The sequence below is a fragment of the Centruroides sculpturatus genome, unplaced genomic scaffold (genome assembly GCF_000671375.1).
Source record: "Centruroides sculpturatus isolate CEXI.00-Female unplaced genomic scaffold, Cexi_2.0 scaffold750, whole genome shotgun sequence".
In the NCBI taxonomy this organism is placed as follows: Eukaryota; Metazoa; Arthropoda; class Arachnida; order Scorpiones; family Buthidae; genus Centruroides; species Centruroides sculpturatus.
The window spans coordinates 376,622-398,823 of record NW_019384899.1 but is presented as its reverse complement, the minus strand read 5'-3'; the positions used below and the strand labels follow the sequence as shown (position 1 = coordinate 398,823).

At 31.8% G+C, this 22,202-nt stretch overlaps 1 protein-coding gene across 1 annotated transcript; it reads left to right on the top strand.

Annotated features, from left to right (window-relative positions):
• The first annotated feature begins 7,047 nt into the window (after positions 1 to 7,047).
• On the top strand, positions 7,048 to 21,447 carry LOC111631448 (fatty-acid amide hydrolase 2-B-like). The gene is made up of 8 exons (XM_023375697.1): positions 7,048 to 7,543; positions 7,694 to 8,228; positions 8,299 to 8,518; positions 11,460 to 11,669; positions 18,204 to 18,323; positions 18,404 to 18,558; positions 18,638 to 18,736; positions 20,705 to 21,447. Exons 2-8 carry the CDS (start codon positions 8,037 to 8,039, stop codon positions 21,275 to 21,277), a joined length of 1,569 nt encoding a protein of 522 aa, XP_023231465.1. The 5' UTR covers positions 7,048 to 7,543; positions 7,694 to 8,036; the 3' UTR covers positions 21,278 to 21,447.
• The last annotated feature ends 755 nt before the right edge of the window (positions 21,448 to 22,202 follow it).

Genomic DNA, 22,202 nt, shown 5'->3' with positions numbered 1-22,202 from the left:
AAAGTTGTTGTAAAATAACAATATTACCTTAAAAAAAATAATTGTCAACAAGACTATGTCTTGTTTATAAAATCGTACTGCTTGCTGTGTTACCAGCTTAGAGGTATGAAGGAGTACATGTCAGGAGTTGCAATTTGGCACAGAGTATTAAGTGCCCAAATCATGCGCGCATAAAAAAACCTGACTTGTAGGTACTCGGGACCGAGAACCGAGTGAAAGTAAAATACAAAATGGCGACTCTCTCTACAAACAGGCAAACCGAAGTCAGGTGGTGAGAGTACCACCCACAGTCGTTCAAGGAAATGGACTCTGACCCTAGGACTGAACACGTAGTATTTTCTTTCTTAAATAAAATTTGTAATCTAATTTTGTAAATTTGGGAGTGCTTCAAATATGACATTAAAACAGGGTTTTATGTCGTTACAAGTAGGTTTTTTAACATTGTCTAGTATAGTAAAATCGTGGGACCAGTAAAAATTTGACGTTATAATCAGGTTAAACTGTATATTGTTTGTGCAAAATAAAAAAAAAAATTTCGGACGATACAATAGCCACGATTATTTTTTTCAAAGACGAGAAATTTTCGTTAGGCATCGACAAAAATTCAACCCGGGCCGACACGCAACGGAGAGAAATTTCGAAATTGGATAGGTTAATTTCATCGAAAATGCATGGTGGACGACCTCGTGGTCGTGGCTGGCGAAGTTTGAACGATCGCGCCCAAAAGCAGCGATACCAAAGAAGATTGGAGAATGAGAAAGAGATCCGCTTTGAGCGTCAAAGTGATTCCGCTTAGTATTGTCTCCGAGACATAGTCGTGTCCCAAATACGGTTTTGCCGTTTTACTTGTTTAATTTAACCTTTTTGGTTAATATTTAAATAATATCATATTTTATCAGTTTTACCAGTATTATACAGTTGTCCAACAGAAAAGTAAACTATCTTATTTACAAATCTTTTCAAAATAGACAGTTTGACCGGGCCCTTTAAAAACCGGGCCCTAGACATTTGTCTCATTTGTCTATGCGATGATCCGGCCCTGAATAGAAGGATACAATAGAATAATACAATTCGTAATGCAGTATTCATATATTTTAACGCAATTATAGCATTTTTTATTTATACTACTGGTATATTTTATACTTAATTTTACATTTTAATGTTTAAAATAATTATTTTATTTTATCAGATTTCTCTATTGTCTATATAGAAAACATTAAAATAACTTGCATAATGTAAATTGATACTTCCTGTTATAGCCACAATAGTTCATTAAACTTTTATTTATTTCTGTATTTCGCGCTTTTAAGATCTATAAAAATCATGTTCTAATTTTCCGAAATCTATTTTAATGTTTATTAAAAATATTGCTTAATAAATGAATAATATATATAACCTTTTACTAAAACTTTGCGGAGTTGAAAGGAATTTCCTGCTGAATTCGGAATTTTCTAATGAAAATTTTTCTTCCCCAAAAGATTTCAACGCTTTGATCATCAAAACAATACTTTTTTTTAATTATGATGAATGTTGTTATGCATTTTACAGGAATTTGTCACCGTAATTCGTCATCGTAGTTGAGATATAAAACTTGTTTCTTCTCTTCACTCTTACTGCCTGACCTTTATAATGAGCTGGCTCATTCTAAATGGGTGAAAAATGTTCTCATATTGCATTCTCAAATTGATAAATCATCACGGACTTAAAGTACATTTCTATCGGGGGAAAAACTTCTAAAATAATCATAACTTATTTTCAAAAAAAGCAAATAAATTATTAATTGCGCTCCTTTAGAAAAAGTTCGATTAACAAATTAAACATTTTTCTAAAGGCGCGCAGTTTGTTCATTTGTGAAAATAAAATTTACTGTTATTGATTGGACAATGATTTAGGCGAATAATCGAAAATCCGAAGCATCAGTATTTATGTATTCAGTTCTTTCCGCGAGAAGTGGCAGCACTTTTACAGCGTATTCTAGAGGCCTAAGGAATTCAGAAATGTGTTATAAATATAGCTCTTCAAACGCATTGTTTTCAGCTTAGAAAAGTTTAAGGTTTAAGTTAGATATCTCTTAAAATGCTGCTTTGCACCACTGCGAAATAGGTTCCATCTCTCAGCCCTTTGGCTTCTTACCTTCAGAATCTTACATTTGGATGACCGGATGACCTAGTAGTCAAGGTAGCATCCCACCGCTTTCAGGAACCCTCATGAGTTTTCCTGGGGAAATTCCGTCCGGATATGTCCTCACCACACGGCCACACCATTTTGGGCCTGGACGAATCCATAATAGGCTTGCTAAAAATAACCTTAGTGCTCCAAGACGGAACGAGTTAATTTTAAAAAACAACCTCACACTTTTGCAATGTTCACTTACATTTCTTGGCACTTTAGTACAGCACAGAAGCTGAAGGGCGGGATTAAGGCTTTCCGAACGCTTCTCAGTGCTGCAGAGCACATCTGATAGTCTGAATTTTAACACCTAGCGCTGAAACAATACGTTTAAAAAATGTCTTATAAACATAGTTTTTTTTATCTTGTAGCCCTATAGAGCATGCGATAAAAATATCGCTACTTCCTCGCCGAACATTCCGTATAAATACGATTTTATACATTACAACCAATAAATAAATACGACAAATAATTAAATATTAATTCTCCAACTTTCTATTTTAGTTGCAACAGTCATTATTTTTCTAAGAGTATTCTACAATTATTTTAAATTAATTATTTTAATTATAAATTATATTTAGTTGAAAAGTTTTGCTCCGTCTTTGCGGAATATCTGCCTTTACTCACGAACACACTTATCGATAAAGGTGATATAGTATTATAATAAATGTATACTAATTTATTTGTTTTCATCATTTAAAATCAATCTCAATAAATATTTTCTAATCAAATAAAAAAAAAAAAATCTGAAAGAATGAAAATACTGCGTAAATATCAGATAGTAAGAGTGCTCACCAGTTGTCTAGTGGATAAAACCATTGTTAAAATGATTTTAACGTTCCTCATCAACTGGCTGGCCGCGTAGAGTTTCCCGGTTTTTCTTTAAATGCCTAACACCTAAATAGAGGCCACTATTCCCCATAGAAACTCTTCCCGAGAGGCATCACACCTCCTTGGCTGGATCGCCCGTGTGTTGCGTTGTCTTATTGTATCAAATTCAGCCAAACCAGATGCAAAAATAATTTTTCAATAATCTGTATTATTGCTATTAATAAGCAATTTATTTAGTTTCCAAAACAATTTTTTTTATAATAAAATTAGTAAATTTTGCTTCAGCTTTCATTCCTGTTAGTATTTATTAATAAATTCTGTTATCTAAATATCTAATAAGTTTATTTTTTAGTAAATTCTCTTAGCTTGTACTAGACTAATCCAAATATCTTCTTTTTTTCCTCTCTAATACAATAAAAAATGAAAGAAAATATTCCAGCTTATTAAATCGAGAAGAAATTAATATCAATTACAATTACAATAAAATAAATTTTTTCTGCCTTAAAGATCGTACATTAATTACATTTACAGTTTTTGAGCAACTTTTTACCTTCTTTCTGTTGTGTATAGTAATGTACTTTTCGCATACCTCCTTCCCTTTAATTACGCGTACAAACCCCTCTTAACATTGAAGAAATGACTTTAAAAGTACTGCAAATGTTTACTAACTGATAGTTTATTCATACGAATATAAGTAAGCTTATAAGGACAAATTCGTACGTTACTAATACTATTAAAAAAAAGTCCACCTAGACGGTCTCGACGTCTTCCCCATCGTATTCTCCATTAATGATGTATTTTTTGGTGACTCCTCTCACCCTTAAACTGTACACGTAATTAATGAACAATTCTTTATTAATATAAGATAATAATTTATTACTTTGTGAACATTGATAGAACTTTCAATGACAAGAATCAATAAGATTGATAAAGTATTTATTATAAATTCTTCTTGATTGATTATAAATAAGGTAAAATAATAACAGAATTTTGCGATAATTTTCACTGTTGAATAAAAAAAATCTATGGATATAGAATCAAATGAGTTGGACTATTGTTAATTTTAATAAACACAAAATATTGTTTTAACTTGCAGTTTTAGTTTTATTATTAAAAATCGTATACCAGTAACATTATTAATCAAACTGTACAACATGCCTGATATCAACTATTGTAAGCTGCAACAAGAGCTGGATGGCCTGAAAAATCGTCGGTCTGTATTGAGAACTGAATGCAATTTCTCTTTGAAATTTACAAATATTCGTGGTTTGTTTGACTCGTATATGTAGGTAAAGTTCTCATTATAGGCTGAGCTCGTATCGAGTATAGAAAAAGCCCTCTAAATGTTCGGAGGTTGGAAAGACTTAATAGAAAGTCGTTGTAAAATGCAAGCCAAATATCAAATAACGTTAAAGACATAAATGTTTTGTTAATTGGGTTGCAATTTGAAAAAATGTAGGCCTATAAATTCCCACTGTCCTTTGTCCGTCTGTCTTTCCTTAATCTCGAGAATGGAGTTAGATAAATGGAAGATGAGACCAGATGTGGAAATTTTAGGGATAGGAAGCCCCGATTATATGAACGTCCAATACAAATAGGATATCGTTATTTCGATTTAAAAATTTTTCCCTTAAAAGTGGATGGATGACCGGCATGACTTTGTTGTTAAAAGAAAAGTATGATGTACAGGGGCAATACATTACTAATTTGAGGTGGAGAGCATATATTTTAAATGAAATAAATTAAAACTATGATTAAAAATTGCAACCCGGCATTGTGACGATGTCATAATAAATAACTGTTCGTTGAATGTTAATGTTATTGAATAATTCTCTACGCTGTATGTTTTATGAAGGAATTAGAAGCATGGCAGAGATGACAATGGTAATCGTAATCTCTCTCCGTTTTGTATTGATTATTACTGAATTTAAATACACGAATCTGTACATCTTGTAATGATAGAACGAATATGATCTATAATGAGTTACCTGAATTAGGGAACAGTATTAATAAATTATTATAATGCAGAGGTTTTTACGCAGATTAATTTTATTTATATTTTAATATTTCTCAATTTCTCGGATCAAATTATCTTCCTGATAATCGTTCGTTTAAGAGAAAATACAAATGTCAAACGTGTGCTAATTTTAATAATACAATCTCCTTGAAATTGAGAAACAACGAAACTATAAAAAAGTGGTAGTATATGAAAAAAATAACATTTTATACTTTTAAAAAAGCCAAGTAATATACATTATATTAATAATGTGAAGAGTATTTTTAGATTTCATTGTTTATAAGTATACTAGCGTTAACAATAGACTCATTTTATTCGTTATAATCACTCAAAAACCCATTTTACTTGACATAGTTTTCCAATGAATACTCTCAAATAAAGCAATGTAACGTAAAAGACCCAAAATAACTTTAATTAAATGAAATAATGGCTTATCATTTCATAAACTTTATGTTACAATAAAGTTCTTGTTTCGTTTAGTTGCCAACTTTTAATTTATTTTTTTTATTTTGGCAGCTCCGGATGACCGAGGCATTAAAGGAATTAGCCTATCTAACTGGAGGGTGTAGATTTAAGTTTTCCTGGTTTTCTCCGCATGTCTATCACCTAAATAGGTGACAGCTTCCCATAAAAATATTTCCGGGAGGCAGTCCCCATTTTGCAGATCTCCCATGTGTTGTAGTGCCTTATACCATCAACCGATTGGATTGGTGGTATAAGACACCACAATCCTAGATTTGAGTCACGGTTGACTGAGAATAGGATTGGATTAATGAAATACTTTCTATGTAAAGCTACTACTATTTAGGTGATAGATACGTAAAGAAAACCAAGAAAATTCCATGTGGTCGACTTACTAACAGTTTTCGATAGCTTTATCCACTCGGGCACTGGTGGGTGCGCTAGGGCAGAAAATGTTTTTAAATAGCGAAAATGTGATGAAATCGCGGTTTAATTCAAAAGTACATGATATTAAAGCATGCACATTTACATACATATATGTAGTATTTCCCCCGGGCTATCTTCTTCCGGTCTATATAGGCTAATAATTGCTAACTTGTAAGTGATTTATTGTCAAAAATCTAATTTCAATTAATAATTCTTTTAAAATAAAATATTATTTATTGAACAATTACGGTTACTCGACAGAAGAAAATCTATGAACTTCGTAATCATAGATTCAATTTTATTTTGTCGATTGTTCAAATTTGTTTATCCTTTGCGATATTAAAATATGCTTGCATGAGAATTAAGATAAGATTTTTATGGAAGTACAGTACATATTCCATCAGGAAGAATTACAATGAATATCATAAGAGAGAAGAGAAAATAAGAAAGTTCGAAGCGGAAACGTTAATGAAATAAGTAGGTTAATGACTTTTTCGATATTTTTACATTAAAGTTATTTTTAATTTATAGGTCATTACCAATAAGAAAAAATTAAAATTGTATTTATTTTCCTTAATCTCTCTTTAAATTCCTTATCAACGCATTACGGAATTGATAAACGGATAATGAATTCCCTTGATAATATTTAACTCGTCGATTGTGGCTTACAGCCGAACTTCAATATAACGTTCTCCCTGTATAACGCTACCTCGTAAAGCTGCAACAAATACTCGTTTCCGTAAATATTAAATCGAAAACTCTTCAGTAACTGTGACTTTAGCATTATATACGAAAGTGTAATGGCTAAGTCACCGTGGTACGTGGTATTTCAAACACCCAAGCTCAAAATTATGCGCATGCATACCTCGTTCTTTCGTATCAATCGATTCAGCGGTAGTTCTAAATAGAGATTTAAAAATCGAATTTATAACATAAAAAATTTTCCTAAATCAGTATTATTATTGATAATTATTCTATTTATTCTATTTATTCATTCGTAATCGGTTCGAAGCTCCGTCATTGGAATCAGTCATAAAGAAAATACCAGTCATATGATAAAATACTTCCTCACGTGAATATATTTATCAGTAAAACCATTACTTAGAAAGGGGGTAGAAGGGAAGATATCCAGACAAGTTTGGCGTCAATCCAAATATCGATCAACTCGCGTAACACTCTCCAAAGCTGGCAAAGATAATCGATGGAATTTTTTAAACAGTGTGGTTTATATTCGTTACGAATAGTCTTATTTTAATATTTAAATTAATCTATTTATAAGAATATTTGAAGGATGGAAACCGGTTAAGAGATGACCTCCACTTTCACATCCGGAAAACTTCCTCTTTCTGTTTGTCTGTTCTAATTCGAAACAGGCTGAGATTAAATTGTTTTTTTTTTTTTCTTTAAATATTAATATGTTACTACTGTAACATATTATAAACAGAAATTTTCTTATCTACTACCAACGAAAGCGAACGTAAGTTTTCCTTTATTAACTAAATATAGACACGATCAATTAAAGAACAACCTACATCTACCAGTTATATGAATGAAATGAATAGAATAAAAATAATGTTATAATGAATTAAACAATGTCTTAAACTAGAAAATATTCTATTCTCCTGTCTAAACTGTCAAGTAAGTAACTGATTTTTTAAATTTTATAATAAAAAATCTGGTACAGATTTATATTTTAGGTCTATATTTTTACATAAGGTAAATCTAAATAATATATTATTTTTTTTTTAAATAAAAGGTGCTAATTATGTATTAATGCGTCTTATTTAGTATTACGTTAACGACTAAGTGACAGAAAAATGAGTTGCTACGTAGAAGATAAGCGTGCAACCGTTCGAAAGTTCAATAGAAGATAAAACAGGGGCGAAGAACAAAGAACGTATCAAATTTATATAAATATCGATTCAGTAACACATTGAAATTTGACAGGAAAGAATTAGAGTTCGCTTCTTACATTAACAAGGGAAAAAAAACCTCACGTGTTGAATTAGGCCAAGTGTTCAAGGTTATGACGTCAAGATAGAAACTTATAAGTCACGTGTAAAAATATCGTAAATAAAGTACTCGATAAAGAAAGGATTGTAGACACTCCGTTTCGGTTCACTCGTTCACTATGGAGTTGGTAACCACTTTCACTCCGATTGTAATGTTTGTATTAAGGATTATTAGGACTATTTTAGATTATTTCACAAATATGATCTTCGGATTAATTTATTTACGGAATACGGAAAGAATCGAATGCGTGAAGAATCCGTTATTATTGGAGAGCGCATCTTCGTTAGCTGAAAAAATTCGAAAGAAAAAGGTAGAACGATATTCCTTAAGATTGTGTTATGGAATGTAAACTAGTATTTAACTCAGTTATCTTTTTGTAGGTGAAAAGCATCGATGTTGTAAATGCTTATATAGCTAGAATCAAAGAAATTCAACCGATATTAAACGTTATTGTTGAAAGTAGATTTGAAAATGCTTTAGAAGATGCGAGAAAAGTGGATCAAATGTTGGCTTCTCAAGAGTTTTCTGAAGAAGAATTACGAAAGAGGTTTCCGTTTTTGGGGGTTCCTTTCTCTTGTAAAGAGTCTCTTGCAGTTAAAGGTAAAGCACACATATACACAAATTTCTTTAATAATAATAATAATAATAATAATAAGTTAAGAATTAAGGTTAAGTCCTTAAAACTAAACTAATTTTTAGTAAAGGACCGTCCACTAATTAAGTTTAAGGGAAGAGGAGTCCAAAAAGTAAATCGTTGTACACGTTGAGGAGAAAAAAGGGTCGAGACATTGTCTACTTGGACGTTTTAGTAGTATTAGTACTTATTCTTGTAAGATTACTTATTAGTTAGAAAATATTTACAAAACTTTTTAGTAATTTCTTCAATATCAGAGGAGTTCGTGAACTATACTCTTTAATTAGTAGTACAATAACACGTGATTAAAGAATGGGTTGTCAAACGTACTATACATTATTATACACAACAGGGACGGAGGGGAATAAAAAATGGCTAAAAAATGTGCACGTAGTTAAAGAATATAAGTACTAAGTTAAAGAATATAGTACTAAGTATGAAGTTCTGTTTTCAATCATTTAGTGAATTACATTTTATTTTTTCAATGTAATTCATTTTAATTTTTAGCATGATTTCCTGTTTAATAACTGTGTCACTTTTGATACTTTTATCTTTATTATAAAAGGTCAAAATAATATAACTTACTTAAGTTTCAATTCTACAGACATTGCTTTAAATATATTTGTTTTTATTTACCCTATAACGTTATAAAATGTGCTAGAAACTATGTTAAAAAGTAAGAAATAGGAAAACATATTGTGCTGATTAAATATTGTGCACATTAGATACAATAAATTATTTGTAATCAGAACTTCCGAAGCTCAACTAAATTTGGAAGACGAGATTAAATTCTATAAAAAAATGCCTCCCAAATTTCGTTGAAAAGATTGAAGAAAAGTGCAGCTTCATAGTAAATGAACGGCAGTAGACATTGTTACTCGAAAAAATCCAGCAACGAGTTGCTTAACTTTCCCGGTAACATTTAAAAATTTGGTGACGCTATCTGTTACGATATTTTATTTTAAAAACTTTTTATATTTTTAATCACTATAAAATGGAAAAAGCTTAATTTTAAGGGTAGGGATGAGTTTTATTTAAAAAGACAAAAAATGTAAATGCTAATAACGAGGAAACTAGTCATTAAGTTCGACCTTACTCGAGTTACACACGACTCCCTTTATCTCACCGCCCCATCTACCTTTTATCACCAAAATTTAATAATATCAATCCCCCTAATACACAAACCTCCTTGCAAAATTTAAGAAATTTTCGATAAAATGTACAAGAGTTATTAAGCTTCAAAGAGGGTGAACAAAATTATGCCCTCACACAGAAAAATACCCCGAAATTTTTTGCATTTCTCGACGTTTCAAGGTTCCCTGAGTCCAAACACGTAAAAATCTGAAAGGATCAATTTTTTGACCGATCGCGACACTTTCCTCTGTTATATATAACAGCCGGGAAAGTAAAAATTGTAAAAAATCTAATGACTCTATCAATCAATAGAGTTCAATACAACAGATCGCCGAGAAAGTGAAAATATATAAGACATTCAATAGGAAAAACTGTTGTGTTATACCCTTCAACATTTTCAACAAGAATTTTGTGATGATTCATATCTTCATTTGTAATCCCTCAATCAGTTTGCATCTCTAATCAGTGCTTACGATCAGAAATAATAGATCTGTCTTGACAACAGATATTCATGTTTGTTTGCCTTCTATCAAAGACGAATCGTTATCAAAATCTAGATATCACACAATATCGTTCAAATATTTAAAAACTGTTTTATGGGCACATAATTTTATACCTAAATTTTTTTAAATTATTAAAGATTTTTGGATTTAAAGTCTCCATAATTGTAAAGGATTCGTCTTACGCGATCACTTATAAATAACACAATAGGATATATTTAAACATTTAACTGAATGCATACGAGTACTTTTCCTGCAACGTAAGTATTATAGATTATTCGAAAACATATATACAATATTATATTTTTATACTTTCAATGTATTGATACATCAGTGATATGAGGAAATAATGTTCTATCTCAGATAATGAATTATCAGATACAGAGAACGATAATACAAAACATAAATAATAATGATCTTGTTTGGTACATTAAATGATCTTAAAATGCAAAGTCCATAGACTAAAGTGCAAGTTGATGAGGTAATTGTGGTTTAATAATTTTCTCAAAATAAATTATAAATATATGTCGTTGGCTAATTTCGCTTAGCAACATCTTTATAAAATGACTAATCTGCATAAATTTGTACAAAAAGTTACAGTTATTAAATTATTTAGACTAATGTATATTGTAATAACATAGTATTATGGATTCCCGCTCTTATAATGTATCTAAAACATGGAAATTCGTCTTAAAGCGAATCATTCTATTTCTAATAAATTGGCATTATGTTTTTAAAAACGCAATTTAAACTGTATACAAAATGACCAAAAATACACTCATTTGAAAAAAAAAAAAAAGTGTACGCTTCAAGAAGAATGCATTGAAATCGAATGAAACTTTATTACTGTCAACGTAATGAGAATAAGTGATTACAATATCATAACAGTGAGACAATTTCCTGTGAAACAATAATATAGTTTAAACGAATCTTTAGTATCTTGTAGGACCTCCTCTTGCCTGGATTTATGCTGTTGGGCATGCAGATATACAAGCACCACATGCTATCCTACGAAAGATTTGTCACAGATGTTCCAATTGCCTCTCCAGACCCTCACACATGTAGATGGCAGAAGTTGGCATCCCATCTGGTCCTGCCTACCAGTGCCCGGTGTATTCTATCACTGAACACTAGTAGTTGATCGCGGGTTCGCTTTTATACTTATTGTATATATGAAAAATACTCAGAATACAGTAGTATATTATTACGTTAATGTTTAGAAATGGTAAAATTTTTATGATATGAAATTTAAAAATTCATTTTTAATTGTCAGGTATGCACCACACTGCTGGATTGTATTCGAATAAAGATAATAGAGCTTCAGAGAATTCCGAAGTAGTCGCACTGCTAAAGAAAGCTGGTGCCATACCATTAGTCACTACTAATGTTTGCGAGCTGTGTTTAACTTGGGAAACATCAAACAAAATATATGGTCGGACACGTAATCCTTATGATGTCAAAAGGATCGCCGGAGGAAGTACAGGCAAGTTTAAGCCTAGATAAACATACTATAAACATGATAATCTTCCTTTGAATATAATTTAGAAATAGAATTGAAAAAAACATGTTTTGATTCGATTAGAATGATTACTTTTTTCTGACACTAAAGTGCAAAGACCACACCGTCTAGTCGAAAGGTAGAAAACGGTCAGAGATAAATAAATATAAATAAATTATAATCTGAAGTGAAAATTTTATTTTATATATTTAATTTTATTATTTGATTCATTGCTTGATAAAATAGTATTTATTTGTTTTGTTTTGTTAATGGCTACTCATATTTGAAGTTCTTTTTACGTAGATGATCGTGATTAAAATATCCTTGTTTAATGCTGTATACAGAGATGTTTAGCAGTCGAAATGCAGCCAAATTGATGTCGTGACATTTCAAGACATGCAGAAAACATTTCTATAAAAAAAAGTAGTATTTTTACAAAAATGTCTTCCATAAAAAATCTAATTTTTAACATGTTTTCGATAAAACGCACTTTCTATGTGTTTTCACAACCAAAAATTACAAATATCGAGATCCAAAGCGCCAAAAATGCCGTAGTGATAAGTTTAGATACTATTATTTTATATTTTTTATGAATATTTTTATAGCTTTATTATTTTTCCTCGTGTTCTAGAATTTCACTATACTGGATTTAGTTGCATTTGGATTGCTAATTATCTCTCTGGATAGAGTTGAATGGAGTTATTTTAATTACGATCACGATCACTCGATAAATAAACACTGTATATAAATTTTAGAATTTAGATTATCCCACGATTCGTACATAAAAATATTTTGTGAATTTTTATTATTAAACGCTTTATTCATATTTTAGACTATAAAATTTCATGTAATTTTTACAAAATATATTATTCATAGATACAATGATTCTCTGAATAAAAAATTGACCTATTTGTGTAAATGATATCACCCTTGATTTCGTTGGAAGAAGTCACTTCTTCCAACGAAATCAAGTTTATTAAATTAATTTTAGCTTTGCATATAGATAAAAAAATTACTTTTCAATTTATTTAATTATTCTAATAGGTAAAACGTGATAATACTTAATGATAATCTTAAATGACTTCAACATAAAATTTTGAAACATAAATTACAGCATTATATTGAAAAAATTCATAAATTTCGATTTAGATTACTATCTGGTGTTATTTTATATTTAAGGAAATATTTTAGACGTGTTTATAATATTTAAATTATTAAAAAGTTCGTAAAAATTTTAAAATGGAATTTAATGGAATAAGGTAATGCAATATATGGGCAATCTGCCTAGAAGGTGACTCTCGAGAAGACTACCAAGGAAATCTTCTCGAGAGTCACCTTCTAGGCAGATCGCCCATAGGCAGGTCATCTTCTTCTCTATGGGAAGACTCCACTTTCCCATAGAGGAGACAGATCACCTCCTCTATAGAAAAGTGGCCTATATTTAGGTGTGGCACGTGAAGAACACCCAAAAAAAGTAATTTCACACGGATAGCCCGTTGGTGAGACGCTAACCCACGGCCAGTGTTCAGTAGTTTTATCTACTCGGACACTGATAAGCCTTTCAAGTGGCTTATTTGACAAAAGTTTCCCCGATAGAATTCCAATAGAGATTTATATAATTTCTTTTAAATGTTATAACTAAACAATTAAAGTATAGGCTATCTACAAATGTAGCCATTCGTATAATTTTATAGAATTCTTCTGAAATATCACATAATAATTATCCATTTTATAATATTTTATTTCTAGAATTTTTATATGTTTATTATTATTATAATATGTTAACAAATACAATACTTTAAGAAGTAAACAAAAATAATCAATCCAGTTAAGATAAAGTACACGCGATAACGAGTGTCTTCATGTTTAAACATTTAAGATAAACGTCTTTAGTTTGCTTAATTATCTCTTTTTACAACGACCGAAAATATTTATCTTAATGTTCAAATATATGAACGTCTCTTATCGTGCTTACTATGTGTCAACACAAACGACGATATATTTTACAAAACTGGCAAGAGAACATCAAACAAACTGATATTTTTTAAGCTTAAAAAACATCATTTTACGTGCAAAATATTTTATAAAATAGGCTATAAACTTCTAAAATCATTTAATTTCGGACGTCATGGATTAAAATTATTTTCTGGAAATCATCATCATCATCATCATCATAAGCAGTAAGTGCGTGTGTAGACCCTTTCACTTTTAACTTCAGACAGTTGATCTTTCCCTTTCTTTATCCACTCGGATTATAATGCGTTATTTTGTATGGAATTCTATTAGGAGGCATTTACATTGCATGTTGATATCGGTTGATCTCGGTGTTTCATATTTAATTATTGGCGGATTTCTTCATTTTTATCAGATCAACTATGGCGAATTTAAGTCATTTCTAGAAATATAAATTCCTTTAATTACGTAACTCAGATATTGGTGGATGGATATGAAGGTATGAGTTAAGTAATTTTGGGATTGAATATGTGCGACGGTGTAACGGATCATTACTGGGAGTGGAATGATAATTGGAAACTATAAAAATGGCGTTACTTATTTTATGGACGATCATCAAAATATACAAAAAGTTTGAAAATTATATTTTTAATTAATAAAATGAATGAAAAATTTGTGATATCCTTCCAATTTAAAATGTAACTATAAAATTTAAGTTTATCTGTGATAACCACGTGTAATTAGAGTCAAAATTGATTGAAGTGTGCATTTTTACAGTTCCTGACTTTTGAATCATCTCGTATATTAAATTTTGTAATTTTGCAAATGACAACTAATAAATTATATCTGAATCATTTCCATTAACAAATTATTAAACATATATTTAATGATAAAAGTATTTGAAATGTATAATTTTTATCTTTTCTTTCATTGTTAAATTGTTATTAAATCAAACGTCAGTTGTTTTGATGAAACATTCGCACGTATTTATCTATGATAACACTTTCCTTATATCTGATTCATATTCCAAATAACATCAGAAAGATAATTAATTACGTAAGATGTTATTGATGATTACTATTTTATATTTGGCCTACTTATAGACTAATAAATTATTTAATTTTGTTGCCGTTGAACTAATAAATGGTTTGATGCATTCGTTTTACATAAAAATATTGAAGAATGAATTAAGAAATTTATCAATATGTACGTAATAACTAATCTATTAGTTCCAGATAGAGGAAATGCAGAATGATACCCCTGCAAAATTATCTGGCACAGTTCATTCCACCAAGCCGAATCCATGATGAGCATGAATGTGTGGGTAGTGAAGACTGAGTACGATATATTTAGTACTACTTATATAAAAGGTATCTGAGCCGCGCTCGAACCGGATCTTTAGCAGCAGAGGACTGGTGCCTGGATTTTATCCAGCCATTTATTGTTACAATTAGTCTAATAAATATTTCTGCGAGGTATTGTTTAGATGAATAAAGAAATAATTGCAGAAATCGATACGGTATGGAGTAGAGTATAGGATTAGGCAACGCAATACACGAGCGATCTGCCAAGGATGGAGTACCTCCTTCTTTCTTTCAAAGAAAGAACTTTCGATGGGAAATTTAGGTGTTTGACACGTCAATAAAACCAAGAAAACTCCACCCAGCCAGTCCGTTGATGAGCCGAGAACCCGCGAACCAACTACTTGTGTTTAGCAGTTTTATCCACATTAATTATGGCACACTCTCGATTTCCTTCTATAAACTATTTTATTCGGAAACTTTTTCCATTTGATAATTTAAGTTATCTGAATTCTGCACATCATTAAATTTTATGCTAAATTCACAAAAATGCAATTGTTGGATAAAATGTAATGGAGAAGATCGGTATGAAGTAGTGTTGTAACGAATAGTATATTCGGCCTCAGGCCGAATACCGAATATTCGGCCAGGAGCGTGGCCGAATAGCCGAATATTCGGCCAGGAGCGTGGCCGAATAGCCGAATATTAGGCCAAACTATTCGGCTTGATTAACGCACGTACGAAAATTGGCGCGCAAACCGTATTATGGCAAAGATCCTGTCTCTATTGGCCCGCTGTCACTACGCTTCGCCAATCGCGTTAATTCTTGGCAGTTGTAGCGGACAGACAAGAGTGTCATGGAAGTATGTGATAAATGATATCAAATGTGGATAACAGTGAAATGACCTACACGTGTAAATAACGGAAGAAAAGAAGAGAGAAGGACCGCGAAGTTAAAATGTGAAAATAAATATGAAATTGAGTTGATAACATAATCGAACATGTCGAGGCAGCTTATTGGCACGAAATTCGCGGCCGTCAATGCCAAACAATTGTTGTCATAGACTTCGGAAAGCTAAATGCTTGTAATGAAAGACACTTAGCGTGCACGGACGAAAGCCTGGGGCCGTTCGGGCTATCGAGCTGTCTCGAATCTGTGAAATCATAACTGTGACTTATATCGACGTCCTATCTGTCTCTTTTCTCCGTTGTCACCGGGCTGAGTCACGTAATTGTAAAATGGAAACTCTACGACGGAAAAGTGACGAATCGAAAGTATCGTGAGCGCTTATTATGATGTATGCACAGGCATACATGGATTAGAGCGATAGAGGTAAGAGAAAGGGAAGAGCAAAGACGAGCGCTTAAAAAGAAGGATAGGCAGGGTCAGACCCTCAGATATGCGAGGATTCTCCAACGATAGACGTGTACGTGTGCTGATCTTTGTAATTATAAATTGTGAATACATGTGACTAATATTATTCTCTTTTTTATTTTGTGCATGTTACAAGTTATAAATAAATATAAACAACTCTATAACATTAACTCTATAACATTAACTCTAAATATCAAAATGATTAATTTACTGTGTTTTTGTTATTTATTACTCCTGTTTTTAGGTATTTGGTATTCGGCCGAATAGTGATTAAATATTCGGTATTCGGCCGAATAGTGATTAGGTATTCGGTATTCGGCCAAATAGTGAAAAATAGGCCGAATAGGCCGAATACCGAATAGTAACCGAATATTCGTTACATCACTAGTATGAAGGTGATCATTTGAAACTCAATTGTACATCTTTCAATTTATTTTCAGATAAAGTTAACATCAATTAGAGCCAAGCGGTTGCCGGATTATATCGGGCTATATTATTACTATTATTATTAATTAAATGAGAAGTACTGTAATTTGGCACTAGTGTCAGACGTTAGGCGCCATTTCTTGCTAAATTTAATAATTACAATTAAATTATTGTTTTAGCAAGAGATGGAACCTAACGCCTGCCTCTAATGTCAAATTGCTTAGCATTTAATTAATAATAGTAATAGTAATATAGCGCAATAACTTATAATCCGGCATTCGTTTGGCTTTAATATAGCCTACGATATAACTATCGGGTTTAAGATGTTTATATTTGTTAACATCAATTTTAAACAATACTAATTTTTTGAACTGTATTTAGTTAGCCTATGGCTCGGATTTCGATTGAATTTATAAATAGCAGTGCCTCGTACTTCGAATTTAATTCGTTCCAGAAGGTAGTTTGAACTTTGAATCGTTCGAAGTTCTAATATTTTTCCCCATTAGAAAAAATGGAAAGTGAATTAATCCGTGCCCAGACCCTAAACAATACCCATTTCGATAAACTTAAACAGCAAATACACATAACATAAAGTAAAAGTAACGCAACTAAATGCCCTACATAATAAATTAAAGCATGAAAACAATAAGAGAAATACGTAAATACTGTATAATAAAATAAAAATTACATTTAGGCCTACTTACTATACCTTAGTGAAGAGTGGTGATGTCCCGTTTCTTAAGATGACGAATTAGATGCCGTGCACCATTATTATTAACAAGGAAGCAAGAAAAGCAACAAATGCAGCTGAAGATGTAACATCCGACATCTCATGTTATTGAAGAGTTGAAAAACTCCTCCTGTTATGAATAAATGAGAAGTAATTGACAGGTGATATCATCTCCGAGATAATTATTTTTGAGAACTCGAACAAGCTGCACAGTGCCCTTAAACATGATACATGTGTGGCGATCTGGTGGCCAGATCCCCACACATATAGGCCTACTGCTTTCATGCCTTACCTATGAACCATGGCATCCAAGAAAAGTAACGCAAAAGATGCGTTACGCTCAAGAGTTTTTCTCGAATTTAGCATTCGAACTATGAAACGTTCGAGGTTAGAGTCGTTCGAAGTACGAGATACCACCGAATGATAGTTGTTCGGTGGGTTCAAGCATAATCAGTGGGCAAGTCGCGTGGAATTTTCCGGTTTTTTTCACTTAAATAGAGACCAATTTTCCATTTGAAGTCCTCCCCTGGTGGCACCTCCTATTTGACAGATGGTCCATGTATTGCGTTACCTCATCTCATTAATGAAGTAAAATTATTAATGTGTTCTGAGCAGAGAGTAGAAATTTTTAATTTAATTAACAGATGAAAAAGATTTATCATGGGAAAAGTTGAATCGAATATACGAAATTAACAAAGTAATTTGAAAGATTATTTAATTTCATTTGGTTTTAGGAGGTGAAGGTGGCCTTCTGGGTGCTGGAGGATCAATAATTGGAGTTGGTTCTGATCTGGCGGGTAGTATTAGAATACCTGCATTTTTTAATGGTGTCTTTGGACATAAACCAAGCAGAAGTAAGTGAAACATAATTTGAATATAAGTACTGTAATTTCTTTTTATTAGTCATGCAACTGTTGAAAAAATATTCGTTTAGATATTGTTTCGAATGCTGGACATTTACCAAAAATGGGACTGCAATATTCGGATTTTCTTGTTTCGGGACCTCTTTGCCGTTACGCTACAGACTTGTTGCCGATGATGAAAATTTTAACAGGAGATAAAGCGTCGCAACTGAATCTAAATAAAAAAGTTGGTTTTTAATATAAAAATTTTAAATATAAATTAAATATATTTCTTGTGAAATCATATTATTTAATTTATTTAACAGGTGGATTTCAGTAAAATAAAAATATATTACATGGAAGATGATGGAGGTAATCCATTGTGCACTCCTGTTTCTAAAGAATTAAGAACGGCACAGAAGAAGGTAAGTGTATTTATCTCTTTTTATAAATAAATAATTTTGAAAAATTTTCTTTCGTTTCAGAAAAATACTAGATAATATAATAGAATATTTAGGAATTAAAACGTAATTTGAAGATTATTGCATGATCAAAGCATTAATATTTTAGAAATTTCTTAGAATTACACTCCTGCGTGCTGTTTACGTAAATCTTCAAGTGTTTTTTAGAAGAATGTTGGAGGAAGGATGCGCAGAAATTTGGTCACTTTTCCTACGCTTCATTAATCAATGGGGCGTGTCATCCAGTCAAGTATTTTTTCAGCTCCCAAAACAGAAAACTCACTAAGAGCGAGATCAGGGCTATTTGAGGGATATGGGAGCTCTTGAAATCAACATTATTCAACTGTCGTTTTTGTGACATGGCTAGTGAGGACAAGCGCATTGTCTTGAAGGATGAAAAGAGAAACCTTTTTTTGATTTCCGACGCAGTTTGCCTGTCCTCACCACTAGTTCCGAGTAGCAGTTGCCATTCCTGACAGAAAAAAGAAGTCACCAAATTTCTAAACACATCCTTCCTCCAACATTCTTCAAAAAAGCAGTTGAGGATCGTTTCCTTCGCTTGAGAAAGTTTGTAGATTAAAATGGCTCGTATATTAAAAATTAAATATTTGTAATGTTTAGTAGCCTTTTATTAGTAAAAAGTTTTATAATTTTCTGTTTTTTCCATTAAAGTGAGTCTGAGGATTTACTGACCCAACCACGTAGATATTCAAAGTGGTTGATATCCATCGTTTCTTTTAATCATTTGATTTTTTTAATGGCGAATACTGTTTATGTAAAAATGTTCTCAACTTGAGATATCGTAGCCAAAACGATGCTTAGTTTTGGCTATTGTAGATAGGTCTGATCTTCAATAAAGCCGAATAGGACGGATTACAAATGGATAACAATGTTCTGCTTCGTACTGACTATGAAAAATCACAAAAATTTCATCTTTCCGAACATTACTTCTCACATTGAATACTCTTCGAACTACAAAAAAAAACCACCTTTTTCCATTTTTCGCCCATTTCCGTCCTGTCTGCAATGAAAGGGTCTTTTTCGATACCCATTGTGGATTCGGCCGGCCAACAATACGAACAGCCGGGTGGTGAGGGTTAGGATTTCTAGGATTTGTGACTAGGACTCGATCAAGGGTTTTCAGAACTGTAGGTTGACGCCGGTCGCCTTGCGATCTATCTCCTGTCTCTCTTCCCTTCGGAGTAAAAGCGAATAGCAATACACTCCCATACACCCAGGAACAAGGAACAAGGTTGACGCCTTAATCGCCTCTACGAGAAAACATTAAAAATAAATATAATCTTTCCCACAAATCTTAACCAAATATTATTTTTAATATAATGTATTACTTTTATACAGATCGCTAAAATTCTTAAGCGCCCCTTGTAAGTCATACAAATAATTTATGTAGTGCAGGATACATTTCTGTGAAAACTGTTTTCACAATAAACATATACCTGTATTGAAAATGGAACTATATTTTATTATGAACAAATAAACTTGTGAACAAACATTTAGAATATATGCCTTCTCTTTCGAGGAGCAGTTGACAAACACATGTCCTCTTAATATAATTGTGAGAACATGTGACAAGACTAACAAAAACAAATAGAAAATAAATATGAAAAGCCCATCTGTGCATTCTCTTCGCGAGGCAACAAGAAACCACATGTCTACTCCTAGACATATCGTTTCTTGTTGCCTCGCGAAAGAGAATGCATATAATCCAAATGTCTCTTCGCCATTTCGCTTGTCATTAGACACAATATCAAGATAAAATAGACTTAGATTTTCAATTTATATGTTTGCTGTGAAAACGCAGTGTTCATAAAAACAAGTCCTGCACTGTATGTTTCATATTTTTGAATGTATACATGCATTTATGACTATTATAATATTTATATTTATATTATATTGTTGTTGAATTTACAGGTATTAACTTATTTCGAAGTGGTGTATAACGTTAAACCGAAAAAAGTTAATTTTCCTCAAATATATTATTCTACGGAAATATGGTTGAATCTCATGAAGACTGTTCAACCCCTTCAACCTACTGTGGAAATGAAAGAGAAGTTTAATTTAAAATTAGAATTATTTAAATGGTTAACTGGAAACTCTGAATTCAATTTAAATACTATTTTGTCGGTCATTTACGAATTCATAGAAGGCAAAACACCTCCCAAAGAAAAATATGTTGAAATGGAAAGAGAGCTGGAACTAGAAATGAAAGACATTCTACAAAATGACGCAGTATTTTTATATCCTTCATTTCCCGAAACGGCCGTTTATCATAATGAAACATTTTTAAAGATGTACAACATTGGTTATATGGCGATTTTCAACATCCTCGGTTTGCCAGTTACACAATGTCCTCTAGGATTAAGCTCCAAAGGTTTGCCTTTGGGAATACAAGTGGTCGGTGGACTCAATCAGGATCACCTGACGATATCAGTGGCTATGGAACTGGAAAGAGCTTTCGGTGGATGGAGAAATCCTCATCTATAAACATATTTAAATACTAATTATATAAGATTGATTCAAGAGAAATCTTCAAGAAATTCAATGCGAAAATATTAATATTGTAACATTTTAATATAATCACAATTTTAATATTATCACAGAAAATTATTGATATGCTGAATTTTTTCCTCTTTGAACTGCCTTTTATAATAATTCTTGTCACTTTTCATTTGAAAAATTAATTTATCTATTTTAATAAATGATCAAAATAATTTCAAAAATTTGTTTTTTATATTTTCACTTCTATTCTCAAGGAAGATCAGCACGTTTGGCTTTATTTCTCCGATAGAGCGATGATGTCAGTATCCGATGAGCCGGACAAAGTCTATAACTTGGTCATATGCAGGGAATAATGCCTTCCGGAAGATCTTTTCGAGTGTAACTGGTTCTTATTTAGGCGTTACAGACGTGGAGAAGACCCGAAAACTCCACGTGGCCAGCCCGTCCTGGCCGAAATGCGAGGCGCGAACTCCCAGTGTTTAAGGAACTGGAACCGCTTGTGTGCCTATATTTCCACTTAATTCGAAACAGTATTTTAACATACAAAAACATTTTTTTCAAAATCAATATTGCATGCATGTACAGTACTGTACGATAAAACTTTCAATGAATATCATAATTCAATAATATCATGTTAATAAATATTTCCACGGAGTTTTGCATCGTGCATGTCGGTTATTATTATAACTACAGTAGAGCGTCGTTTATCCGAATCAATTGGGGACTGGGGTGGTTCGGATAACTTATTTTTCGGATAACGAATCATGTACGAAAAAATATATTAATTTATCCCATGTTGAAATTTCTCTCCGTTTCGTGTCGCTTCGCGTTGAATTTTCGTCGATGTTAAGCCTAACGAAGACTATTGTATCGTTAAAAATTATTTTTTTATTTTGTACAAACAAAATAA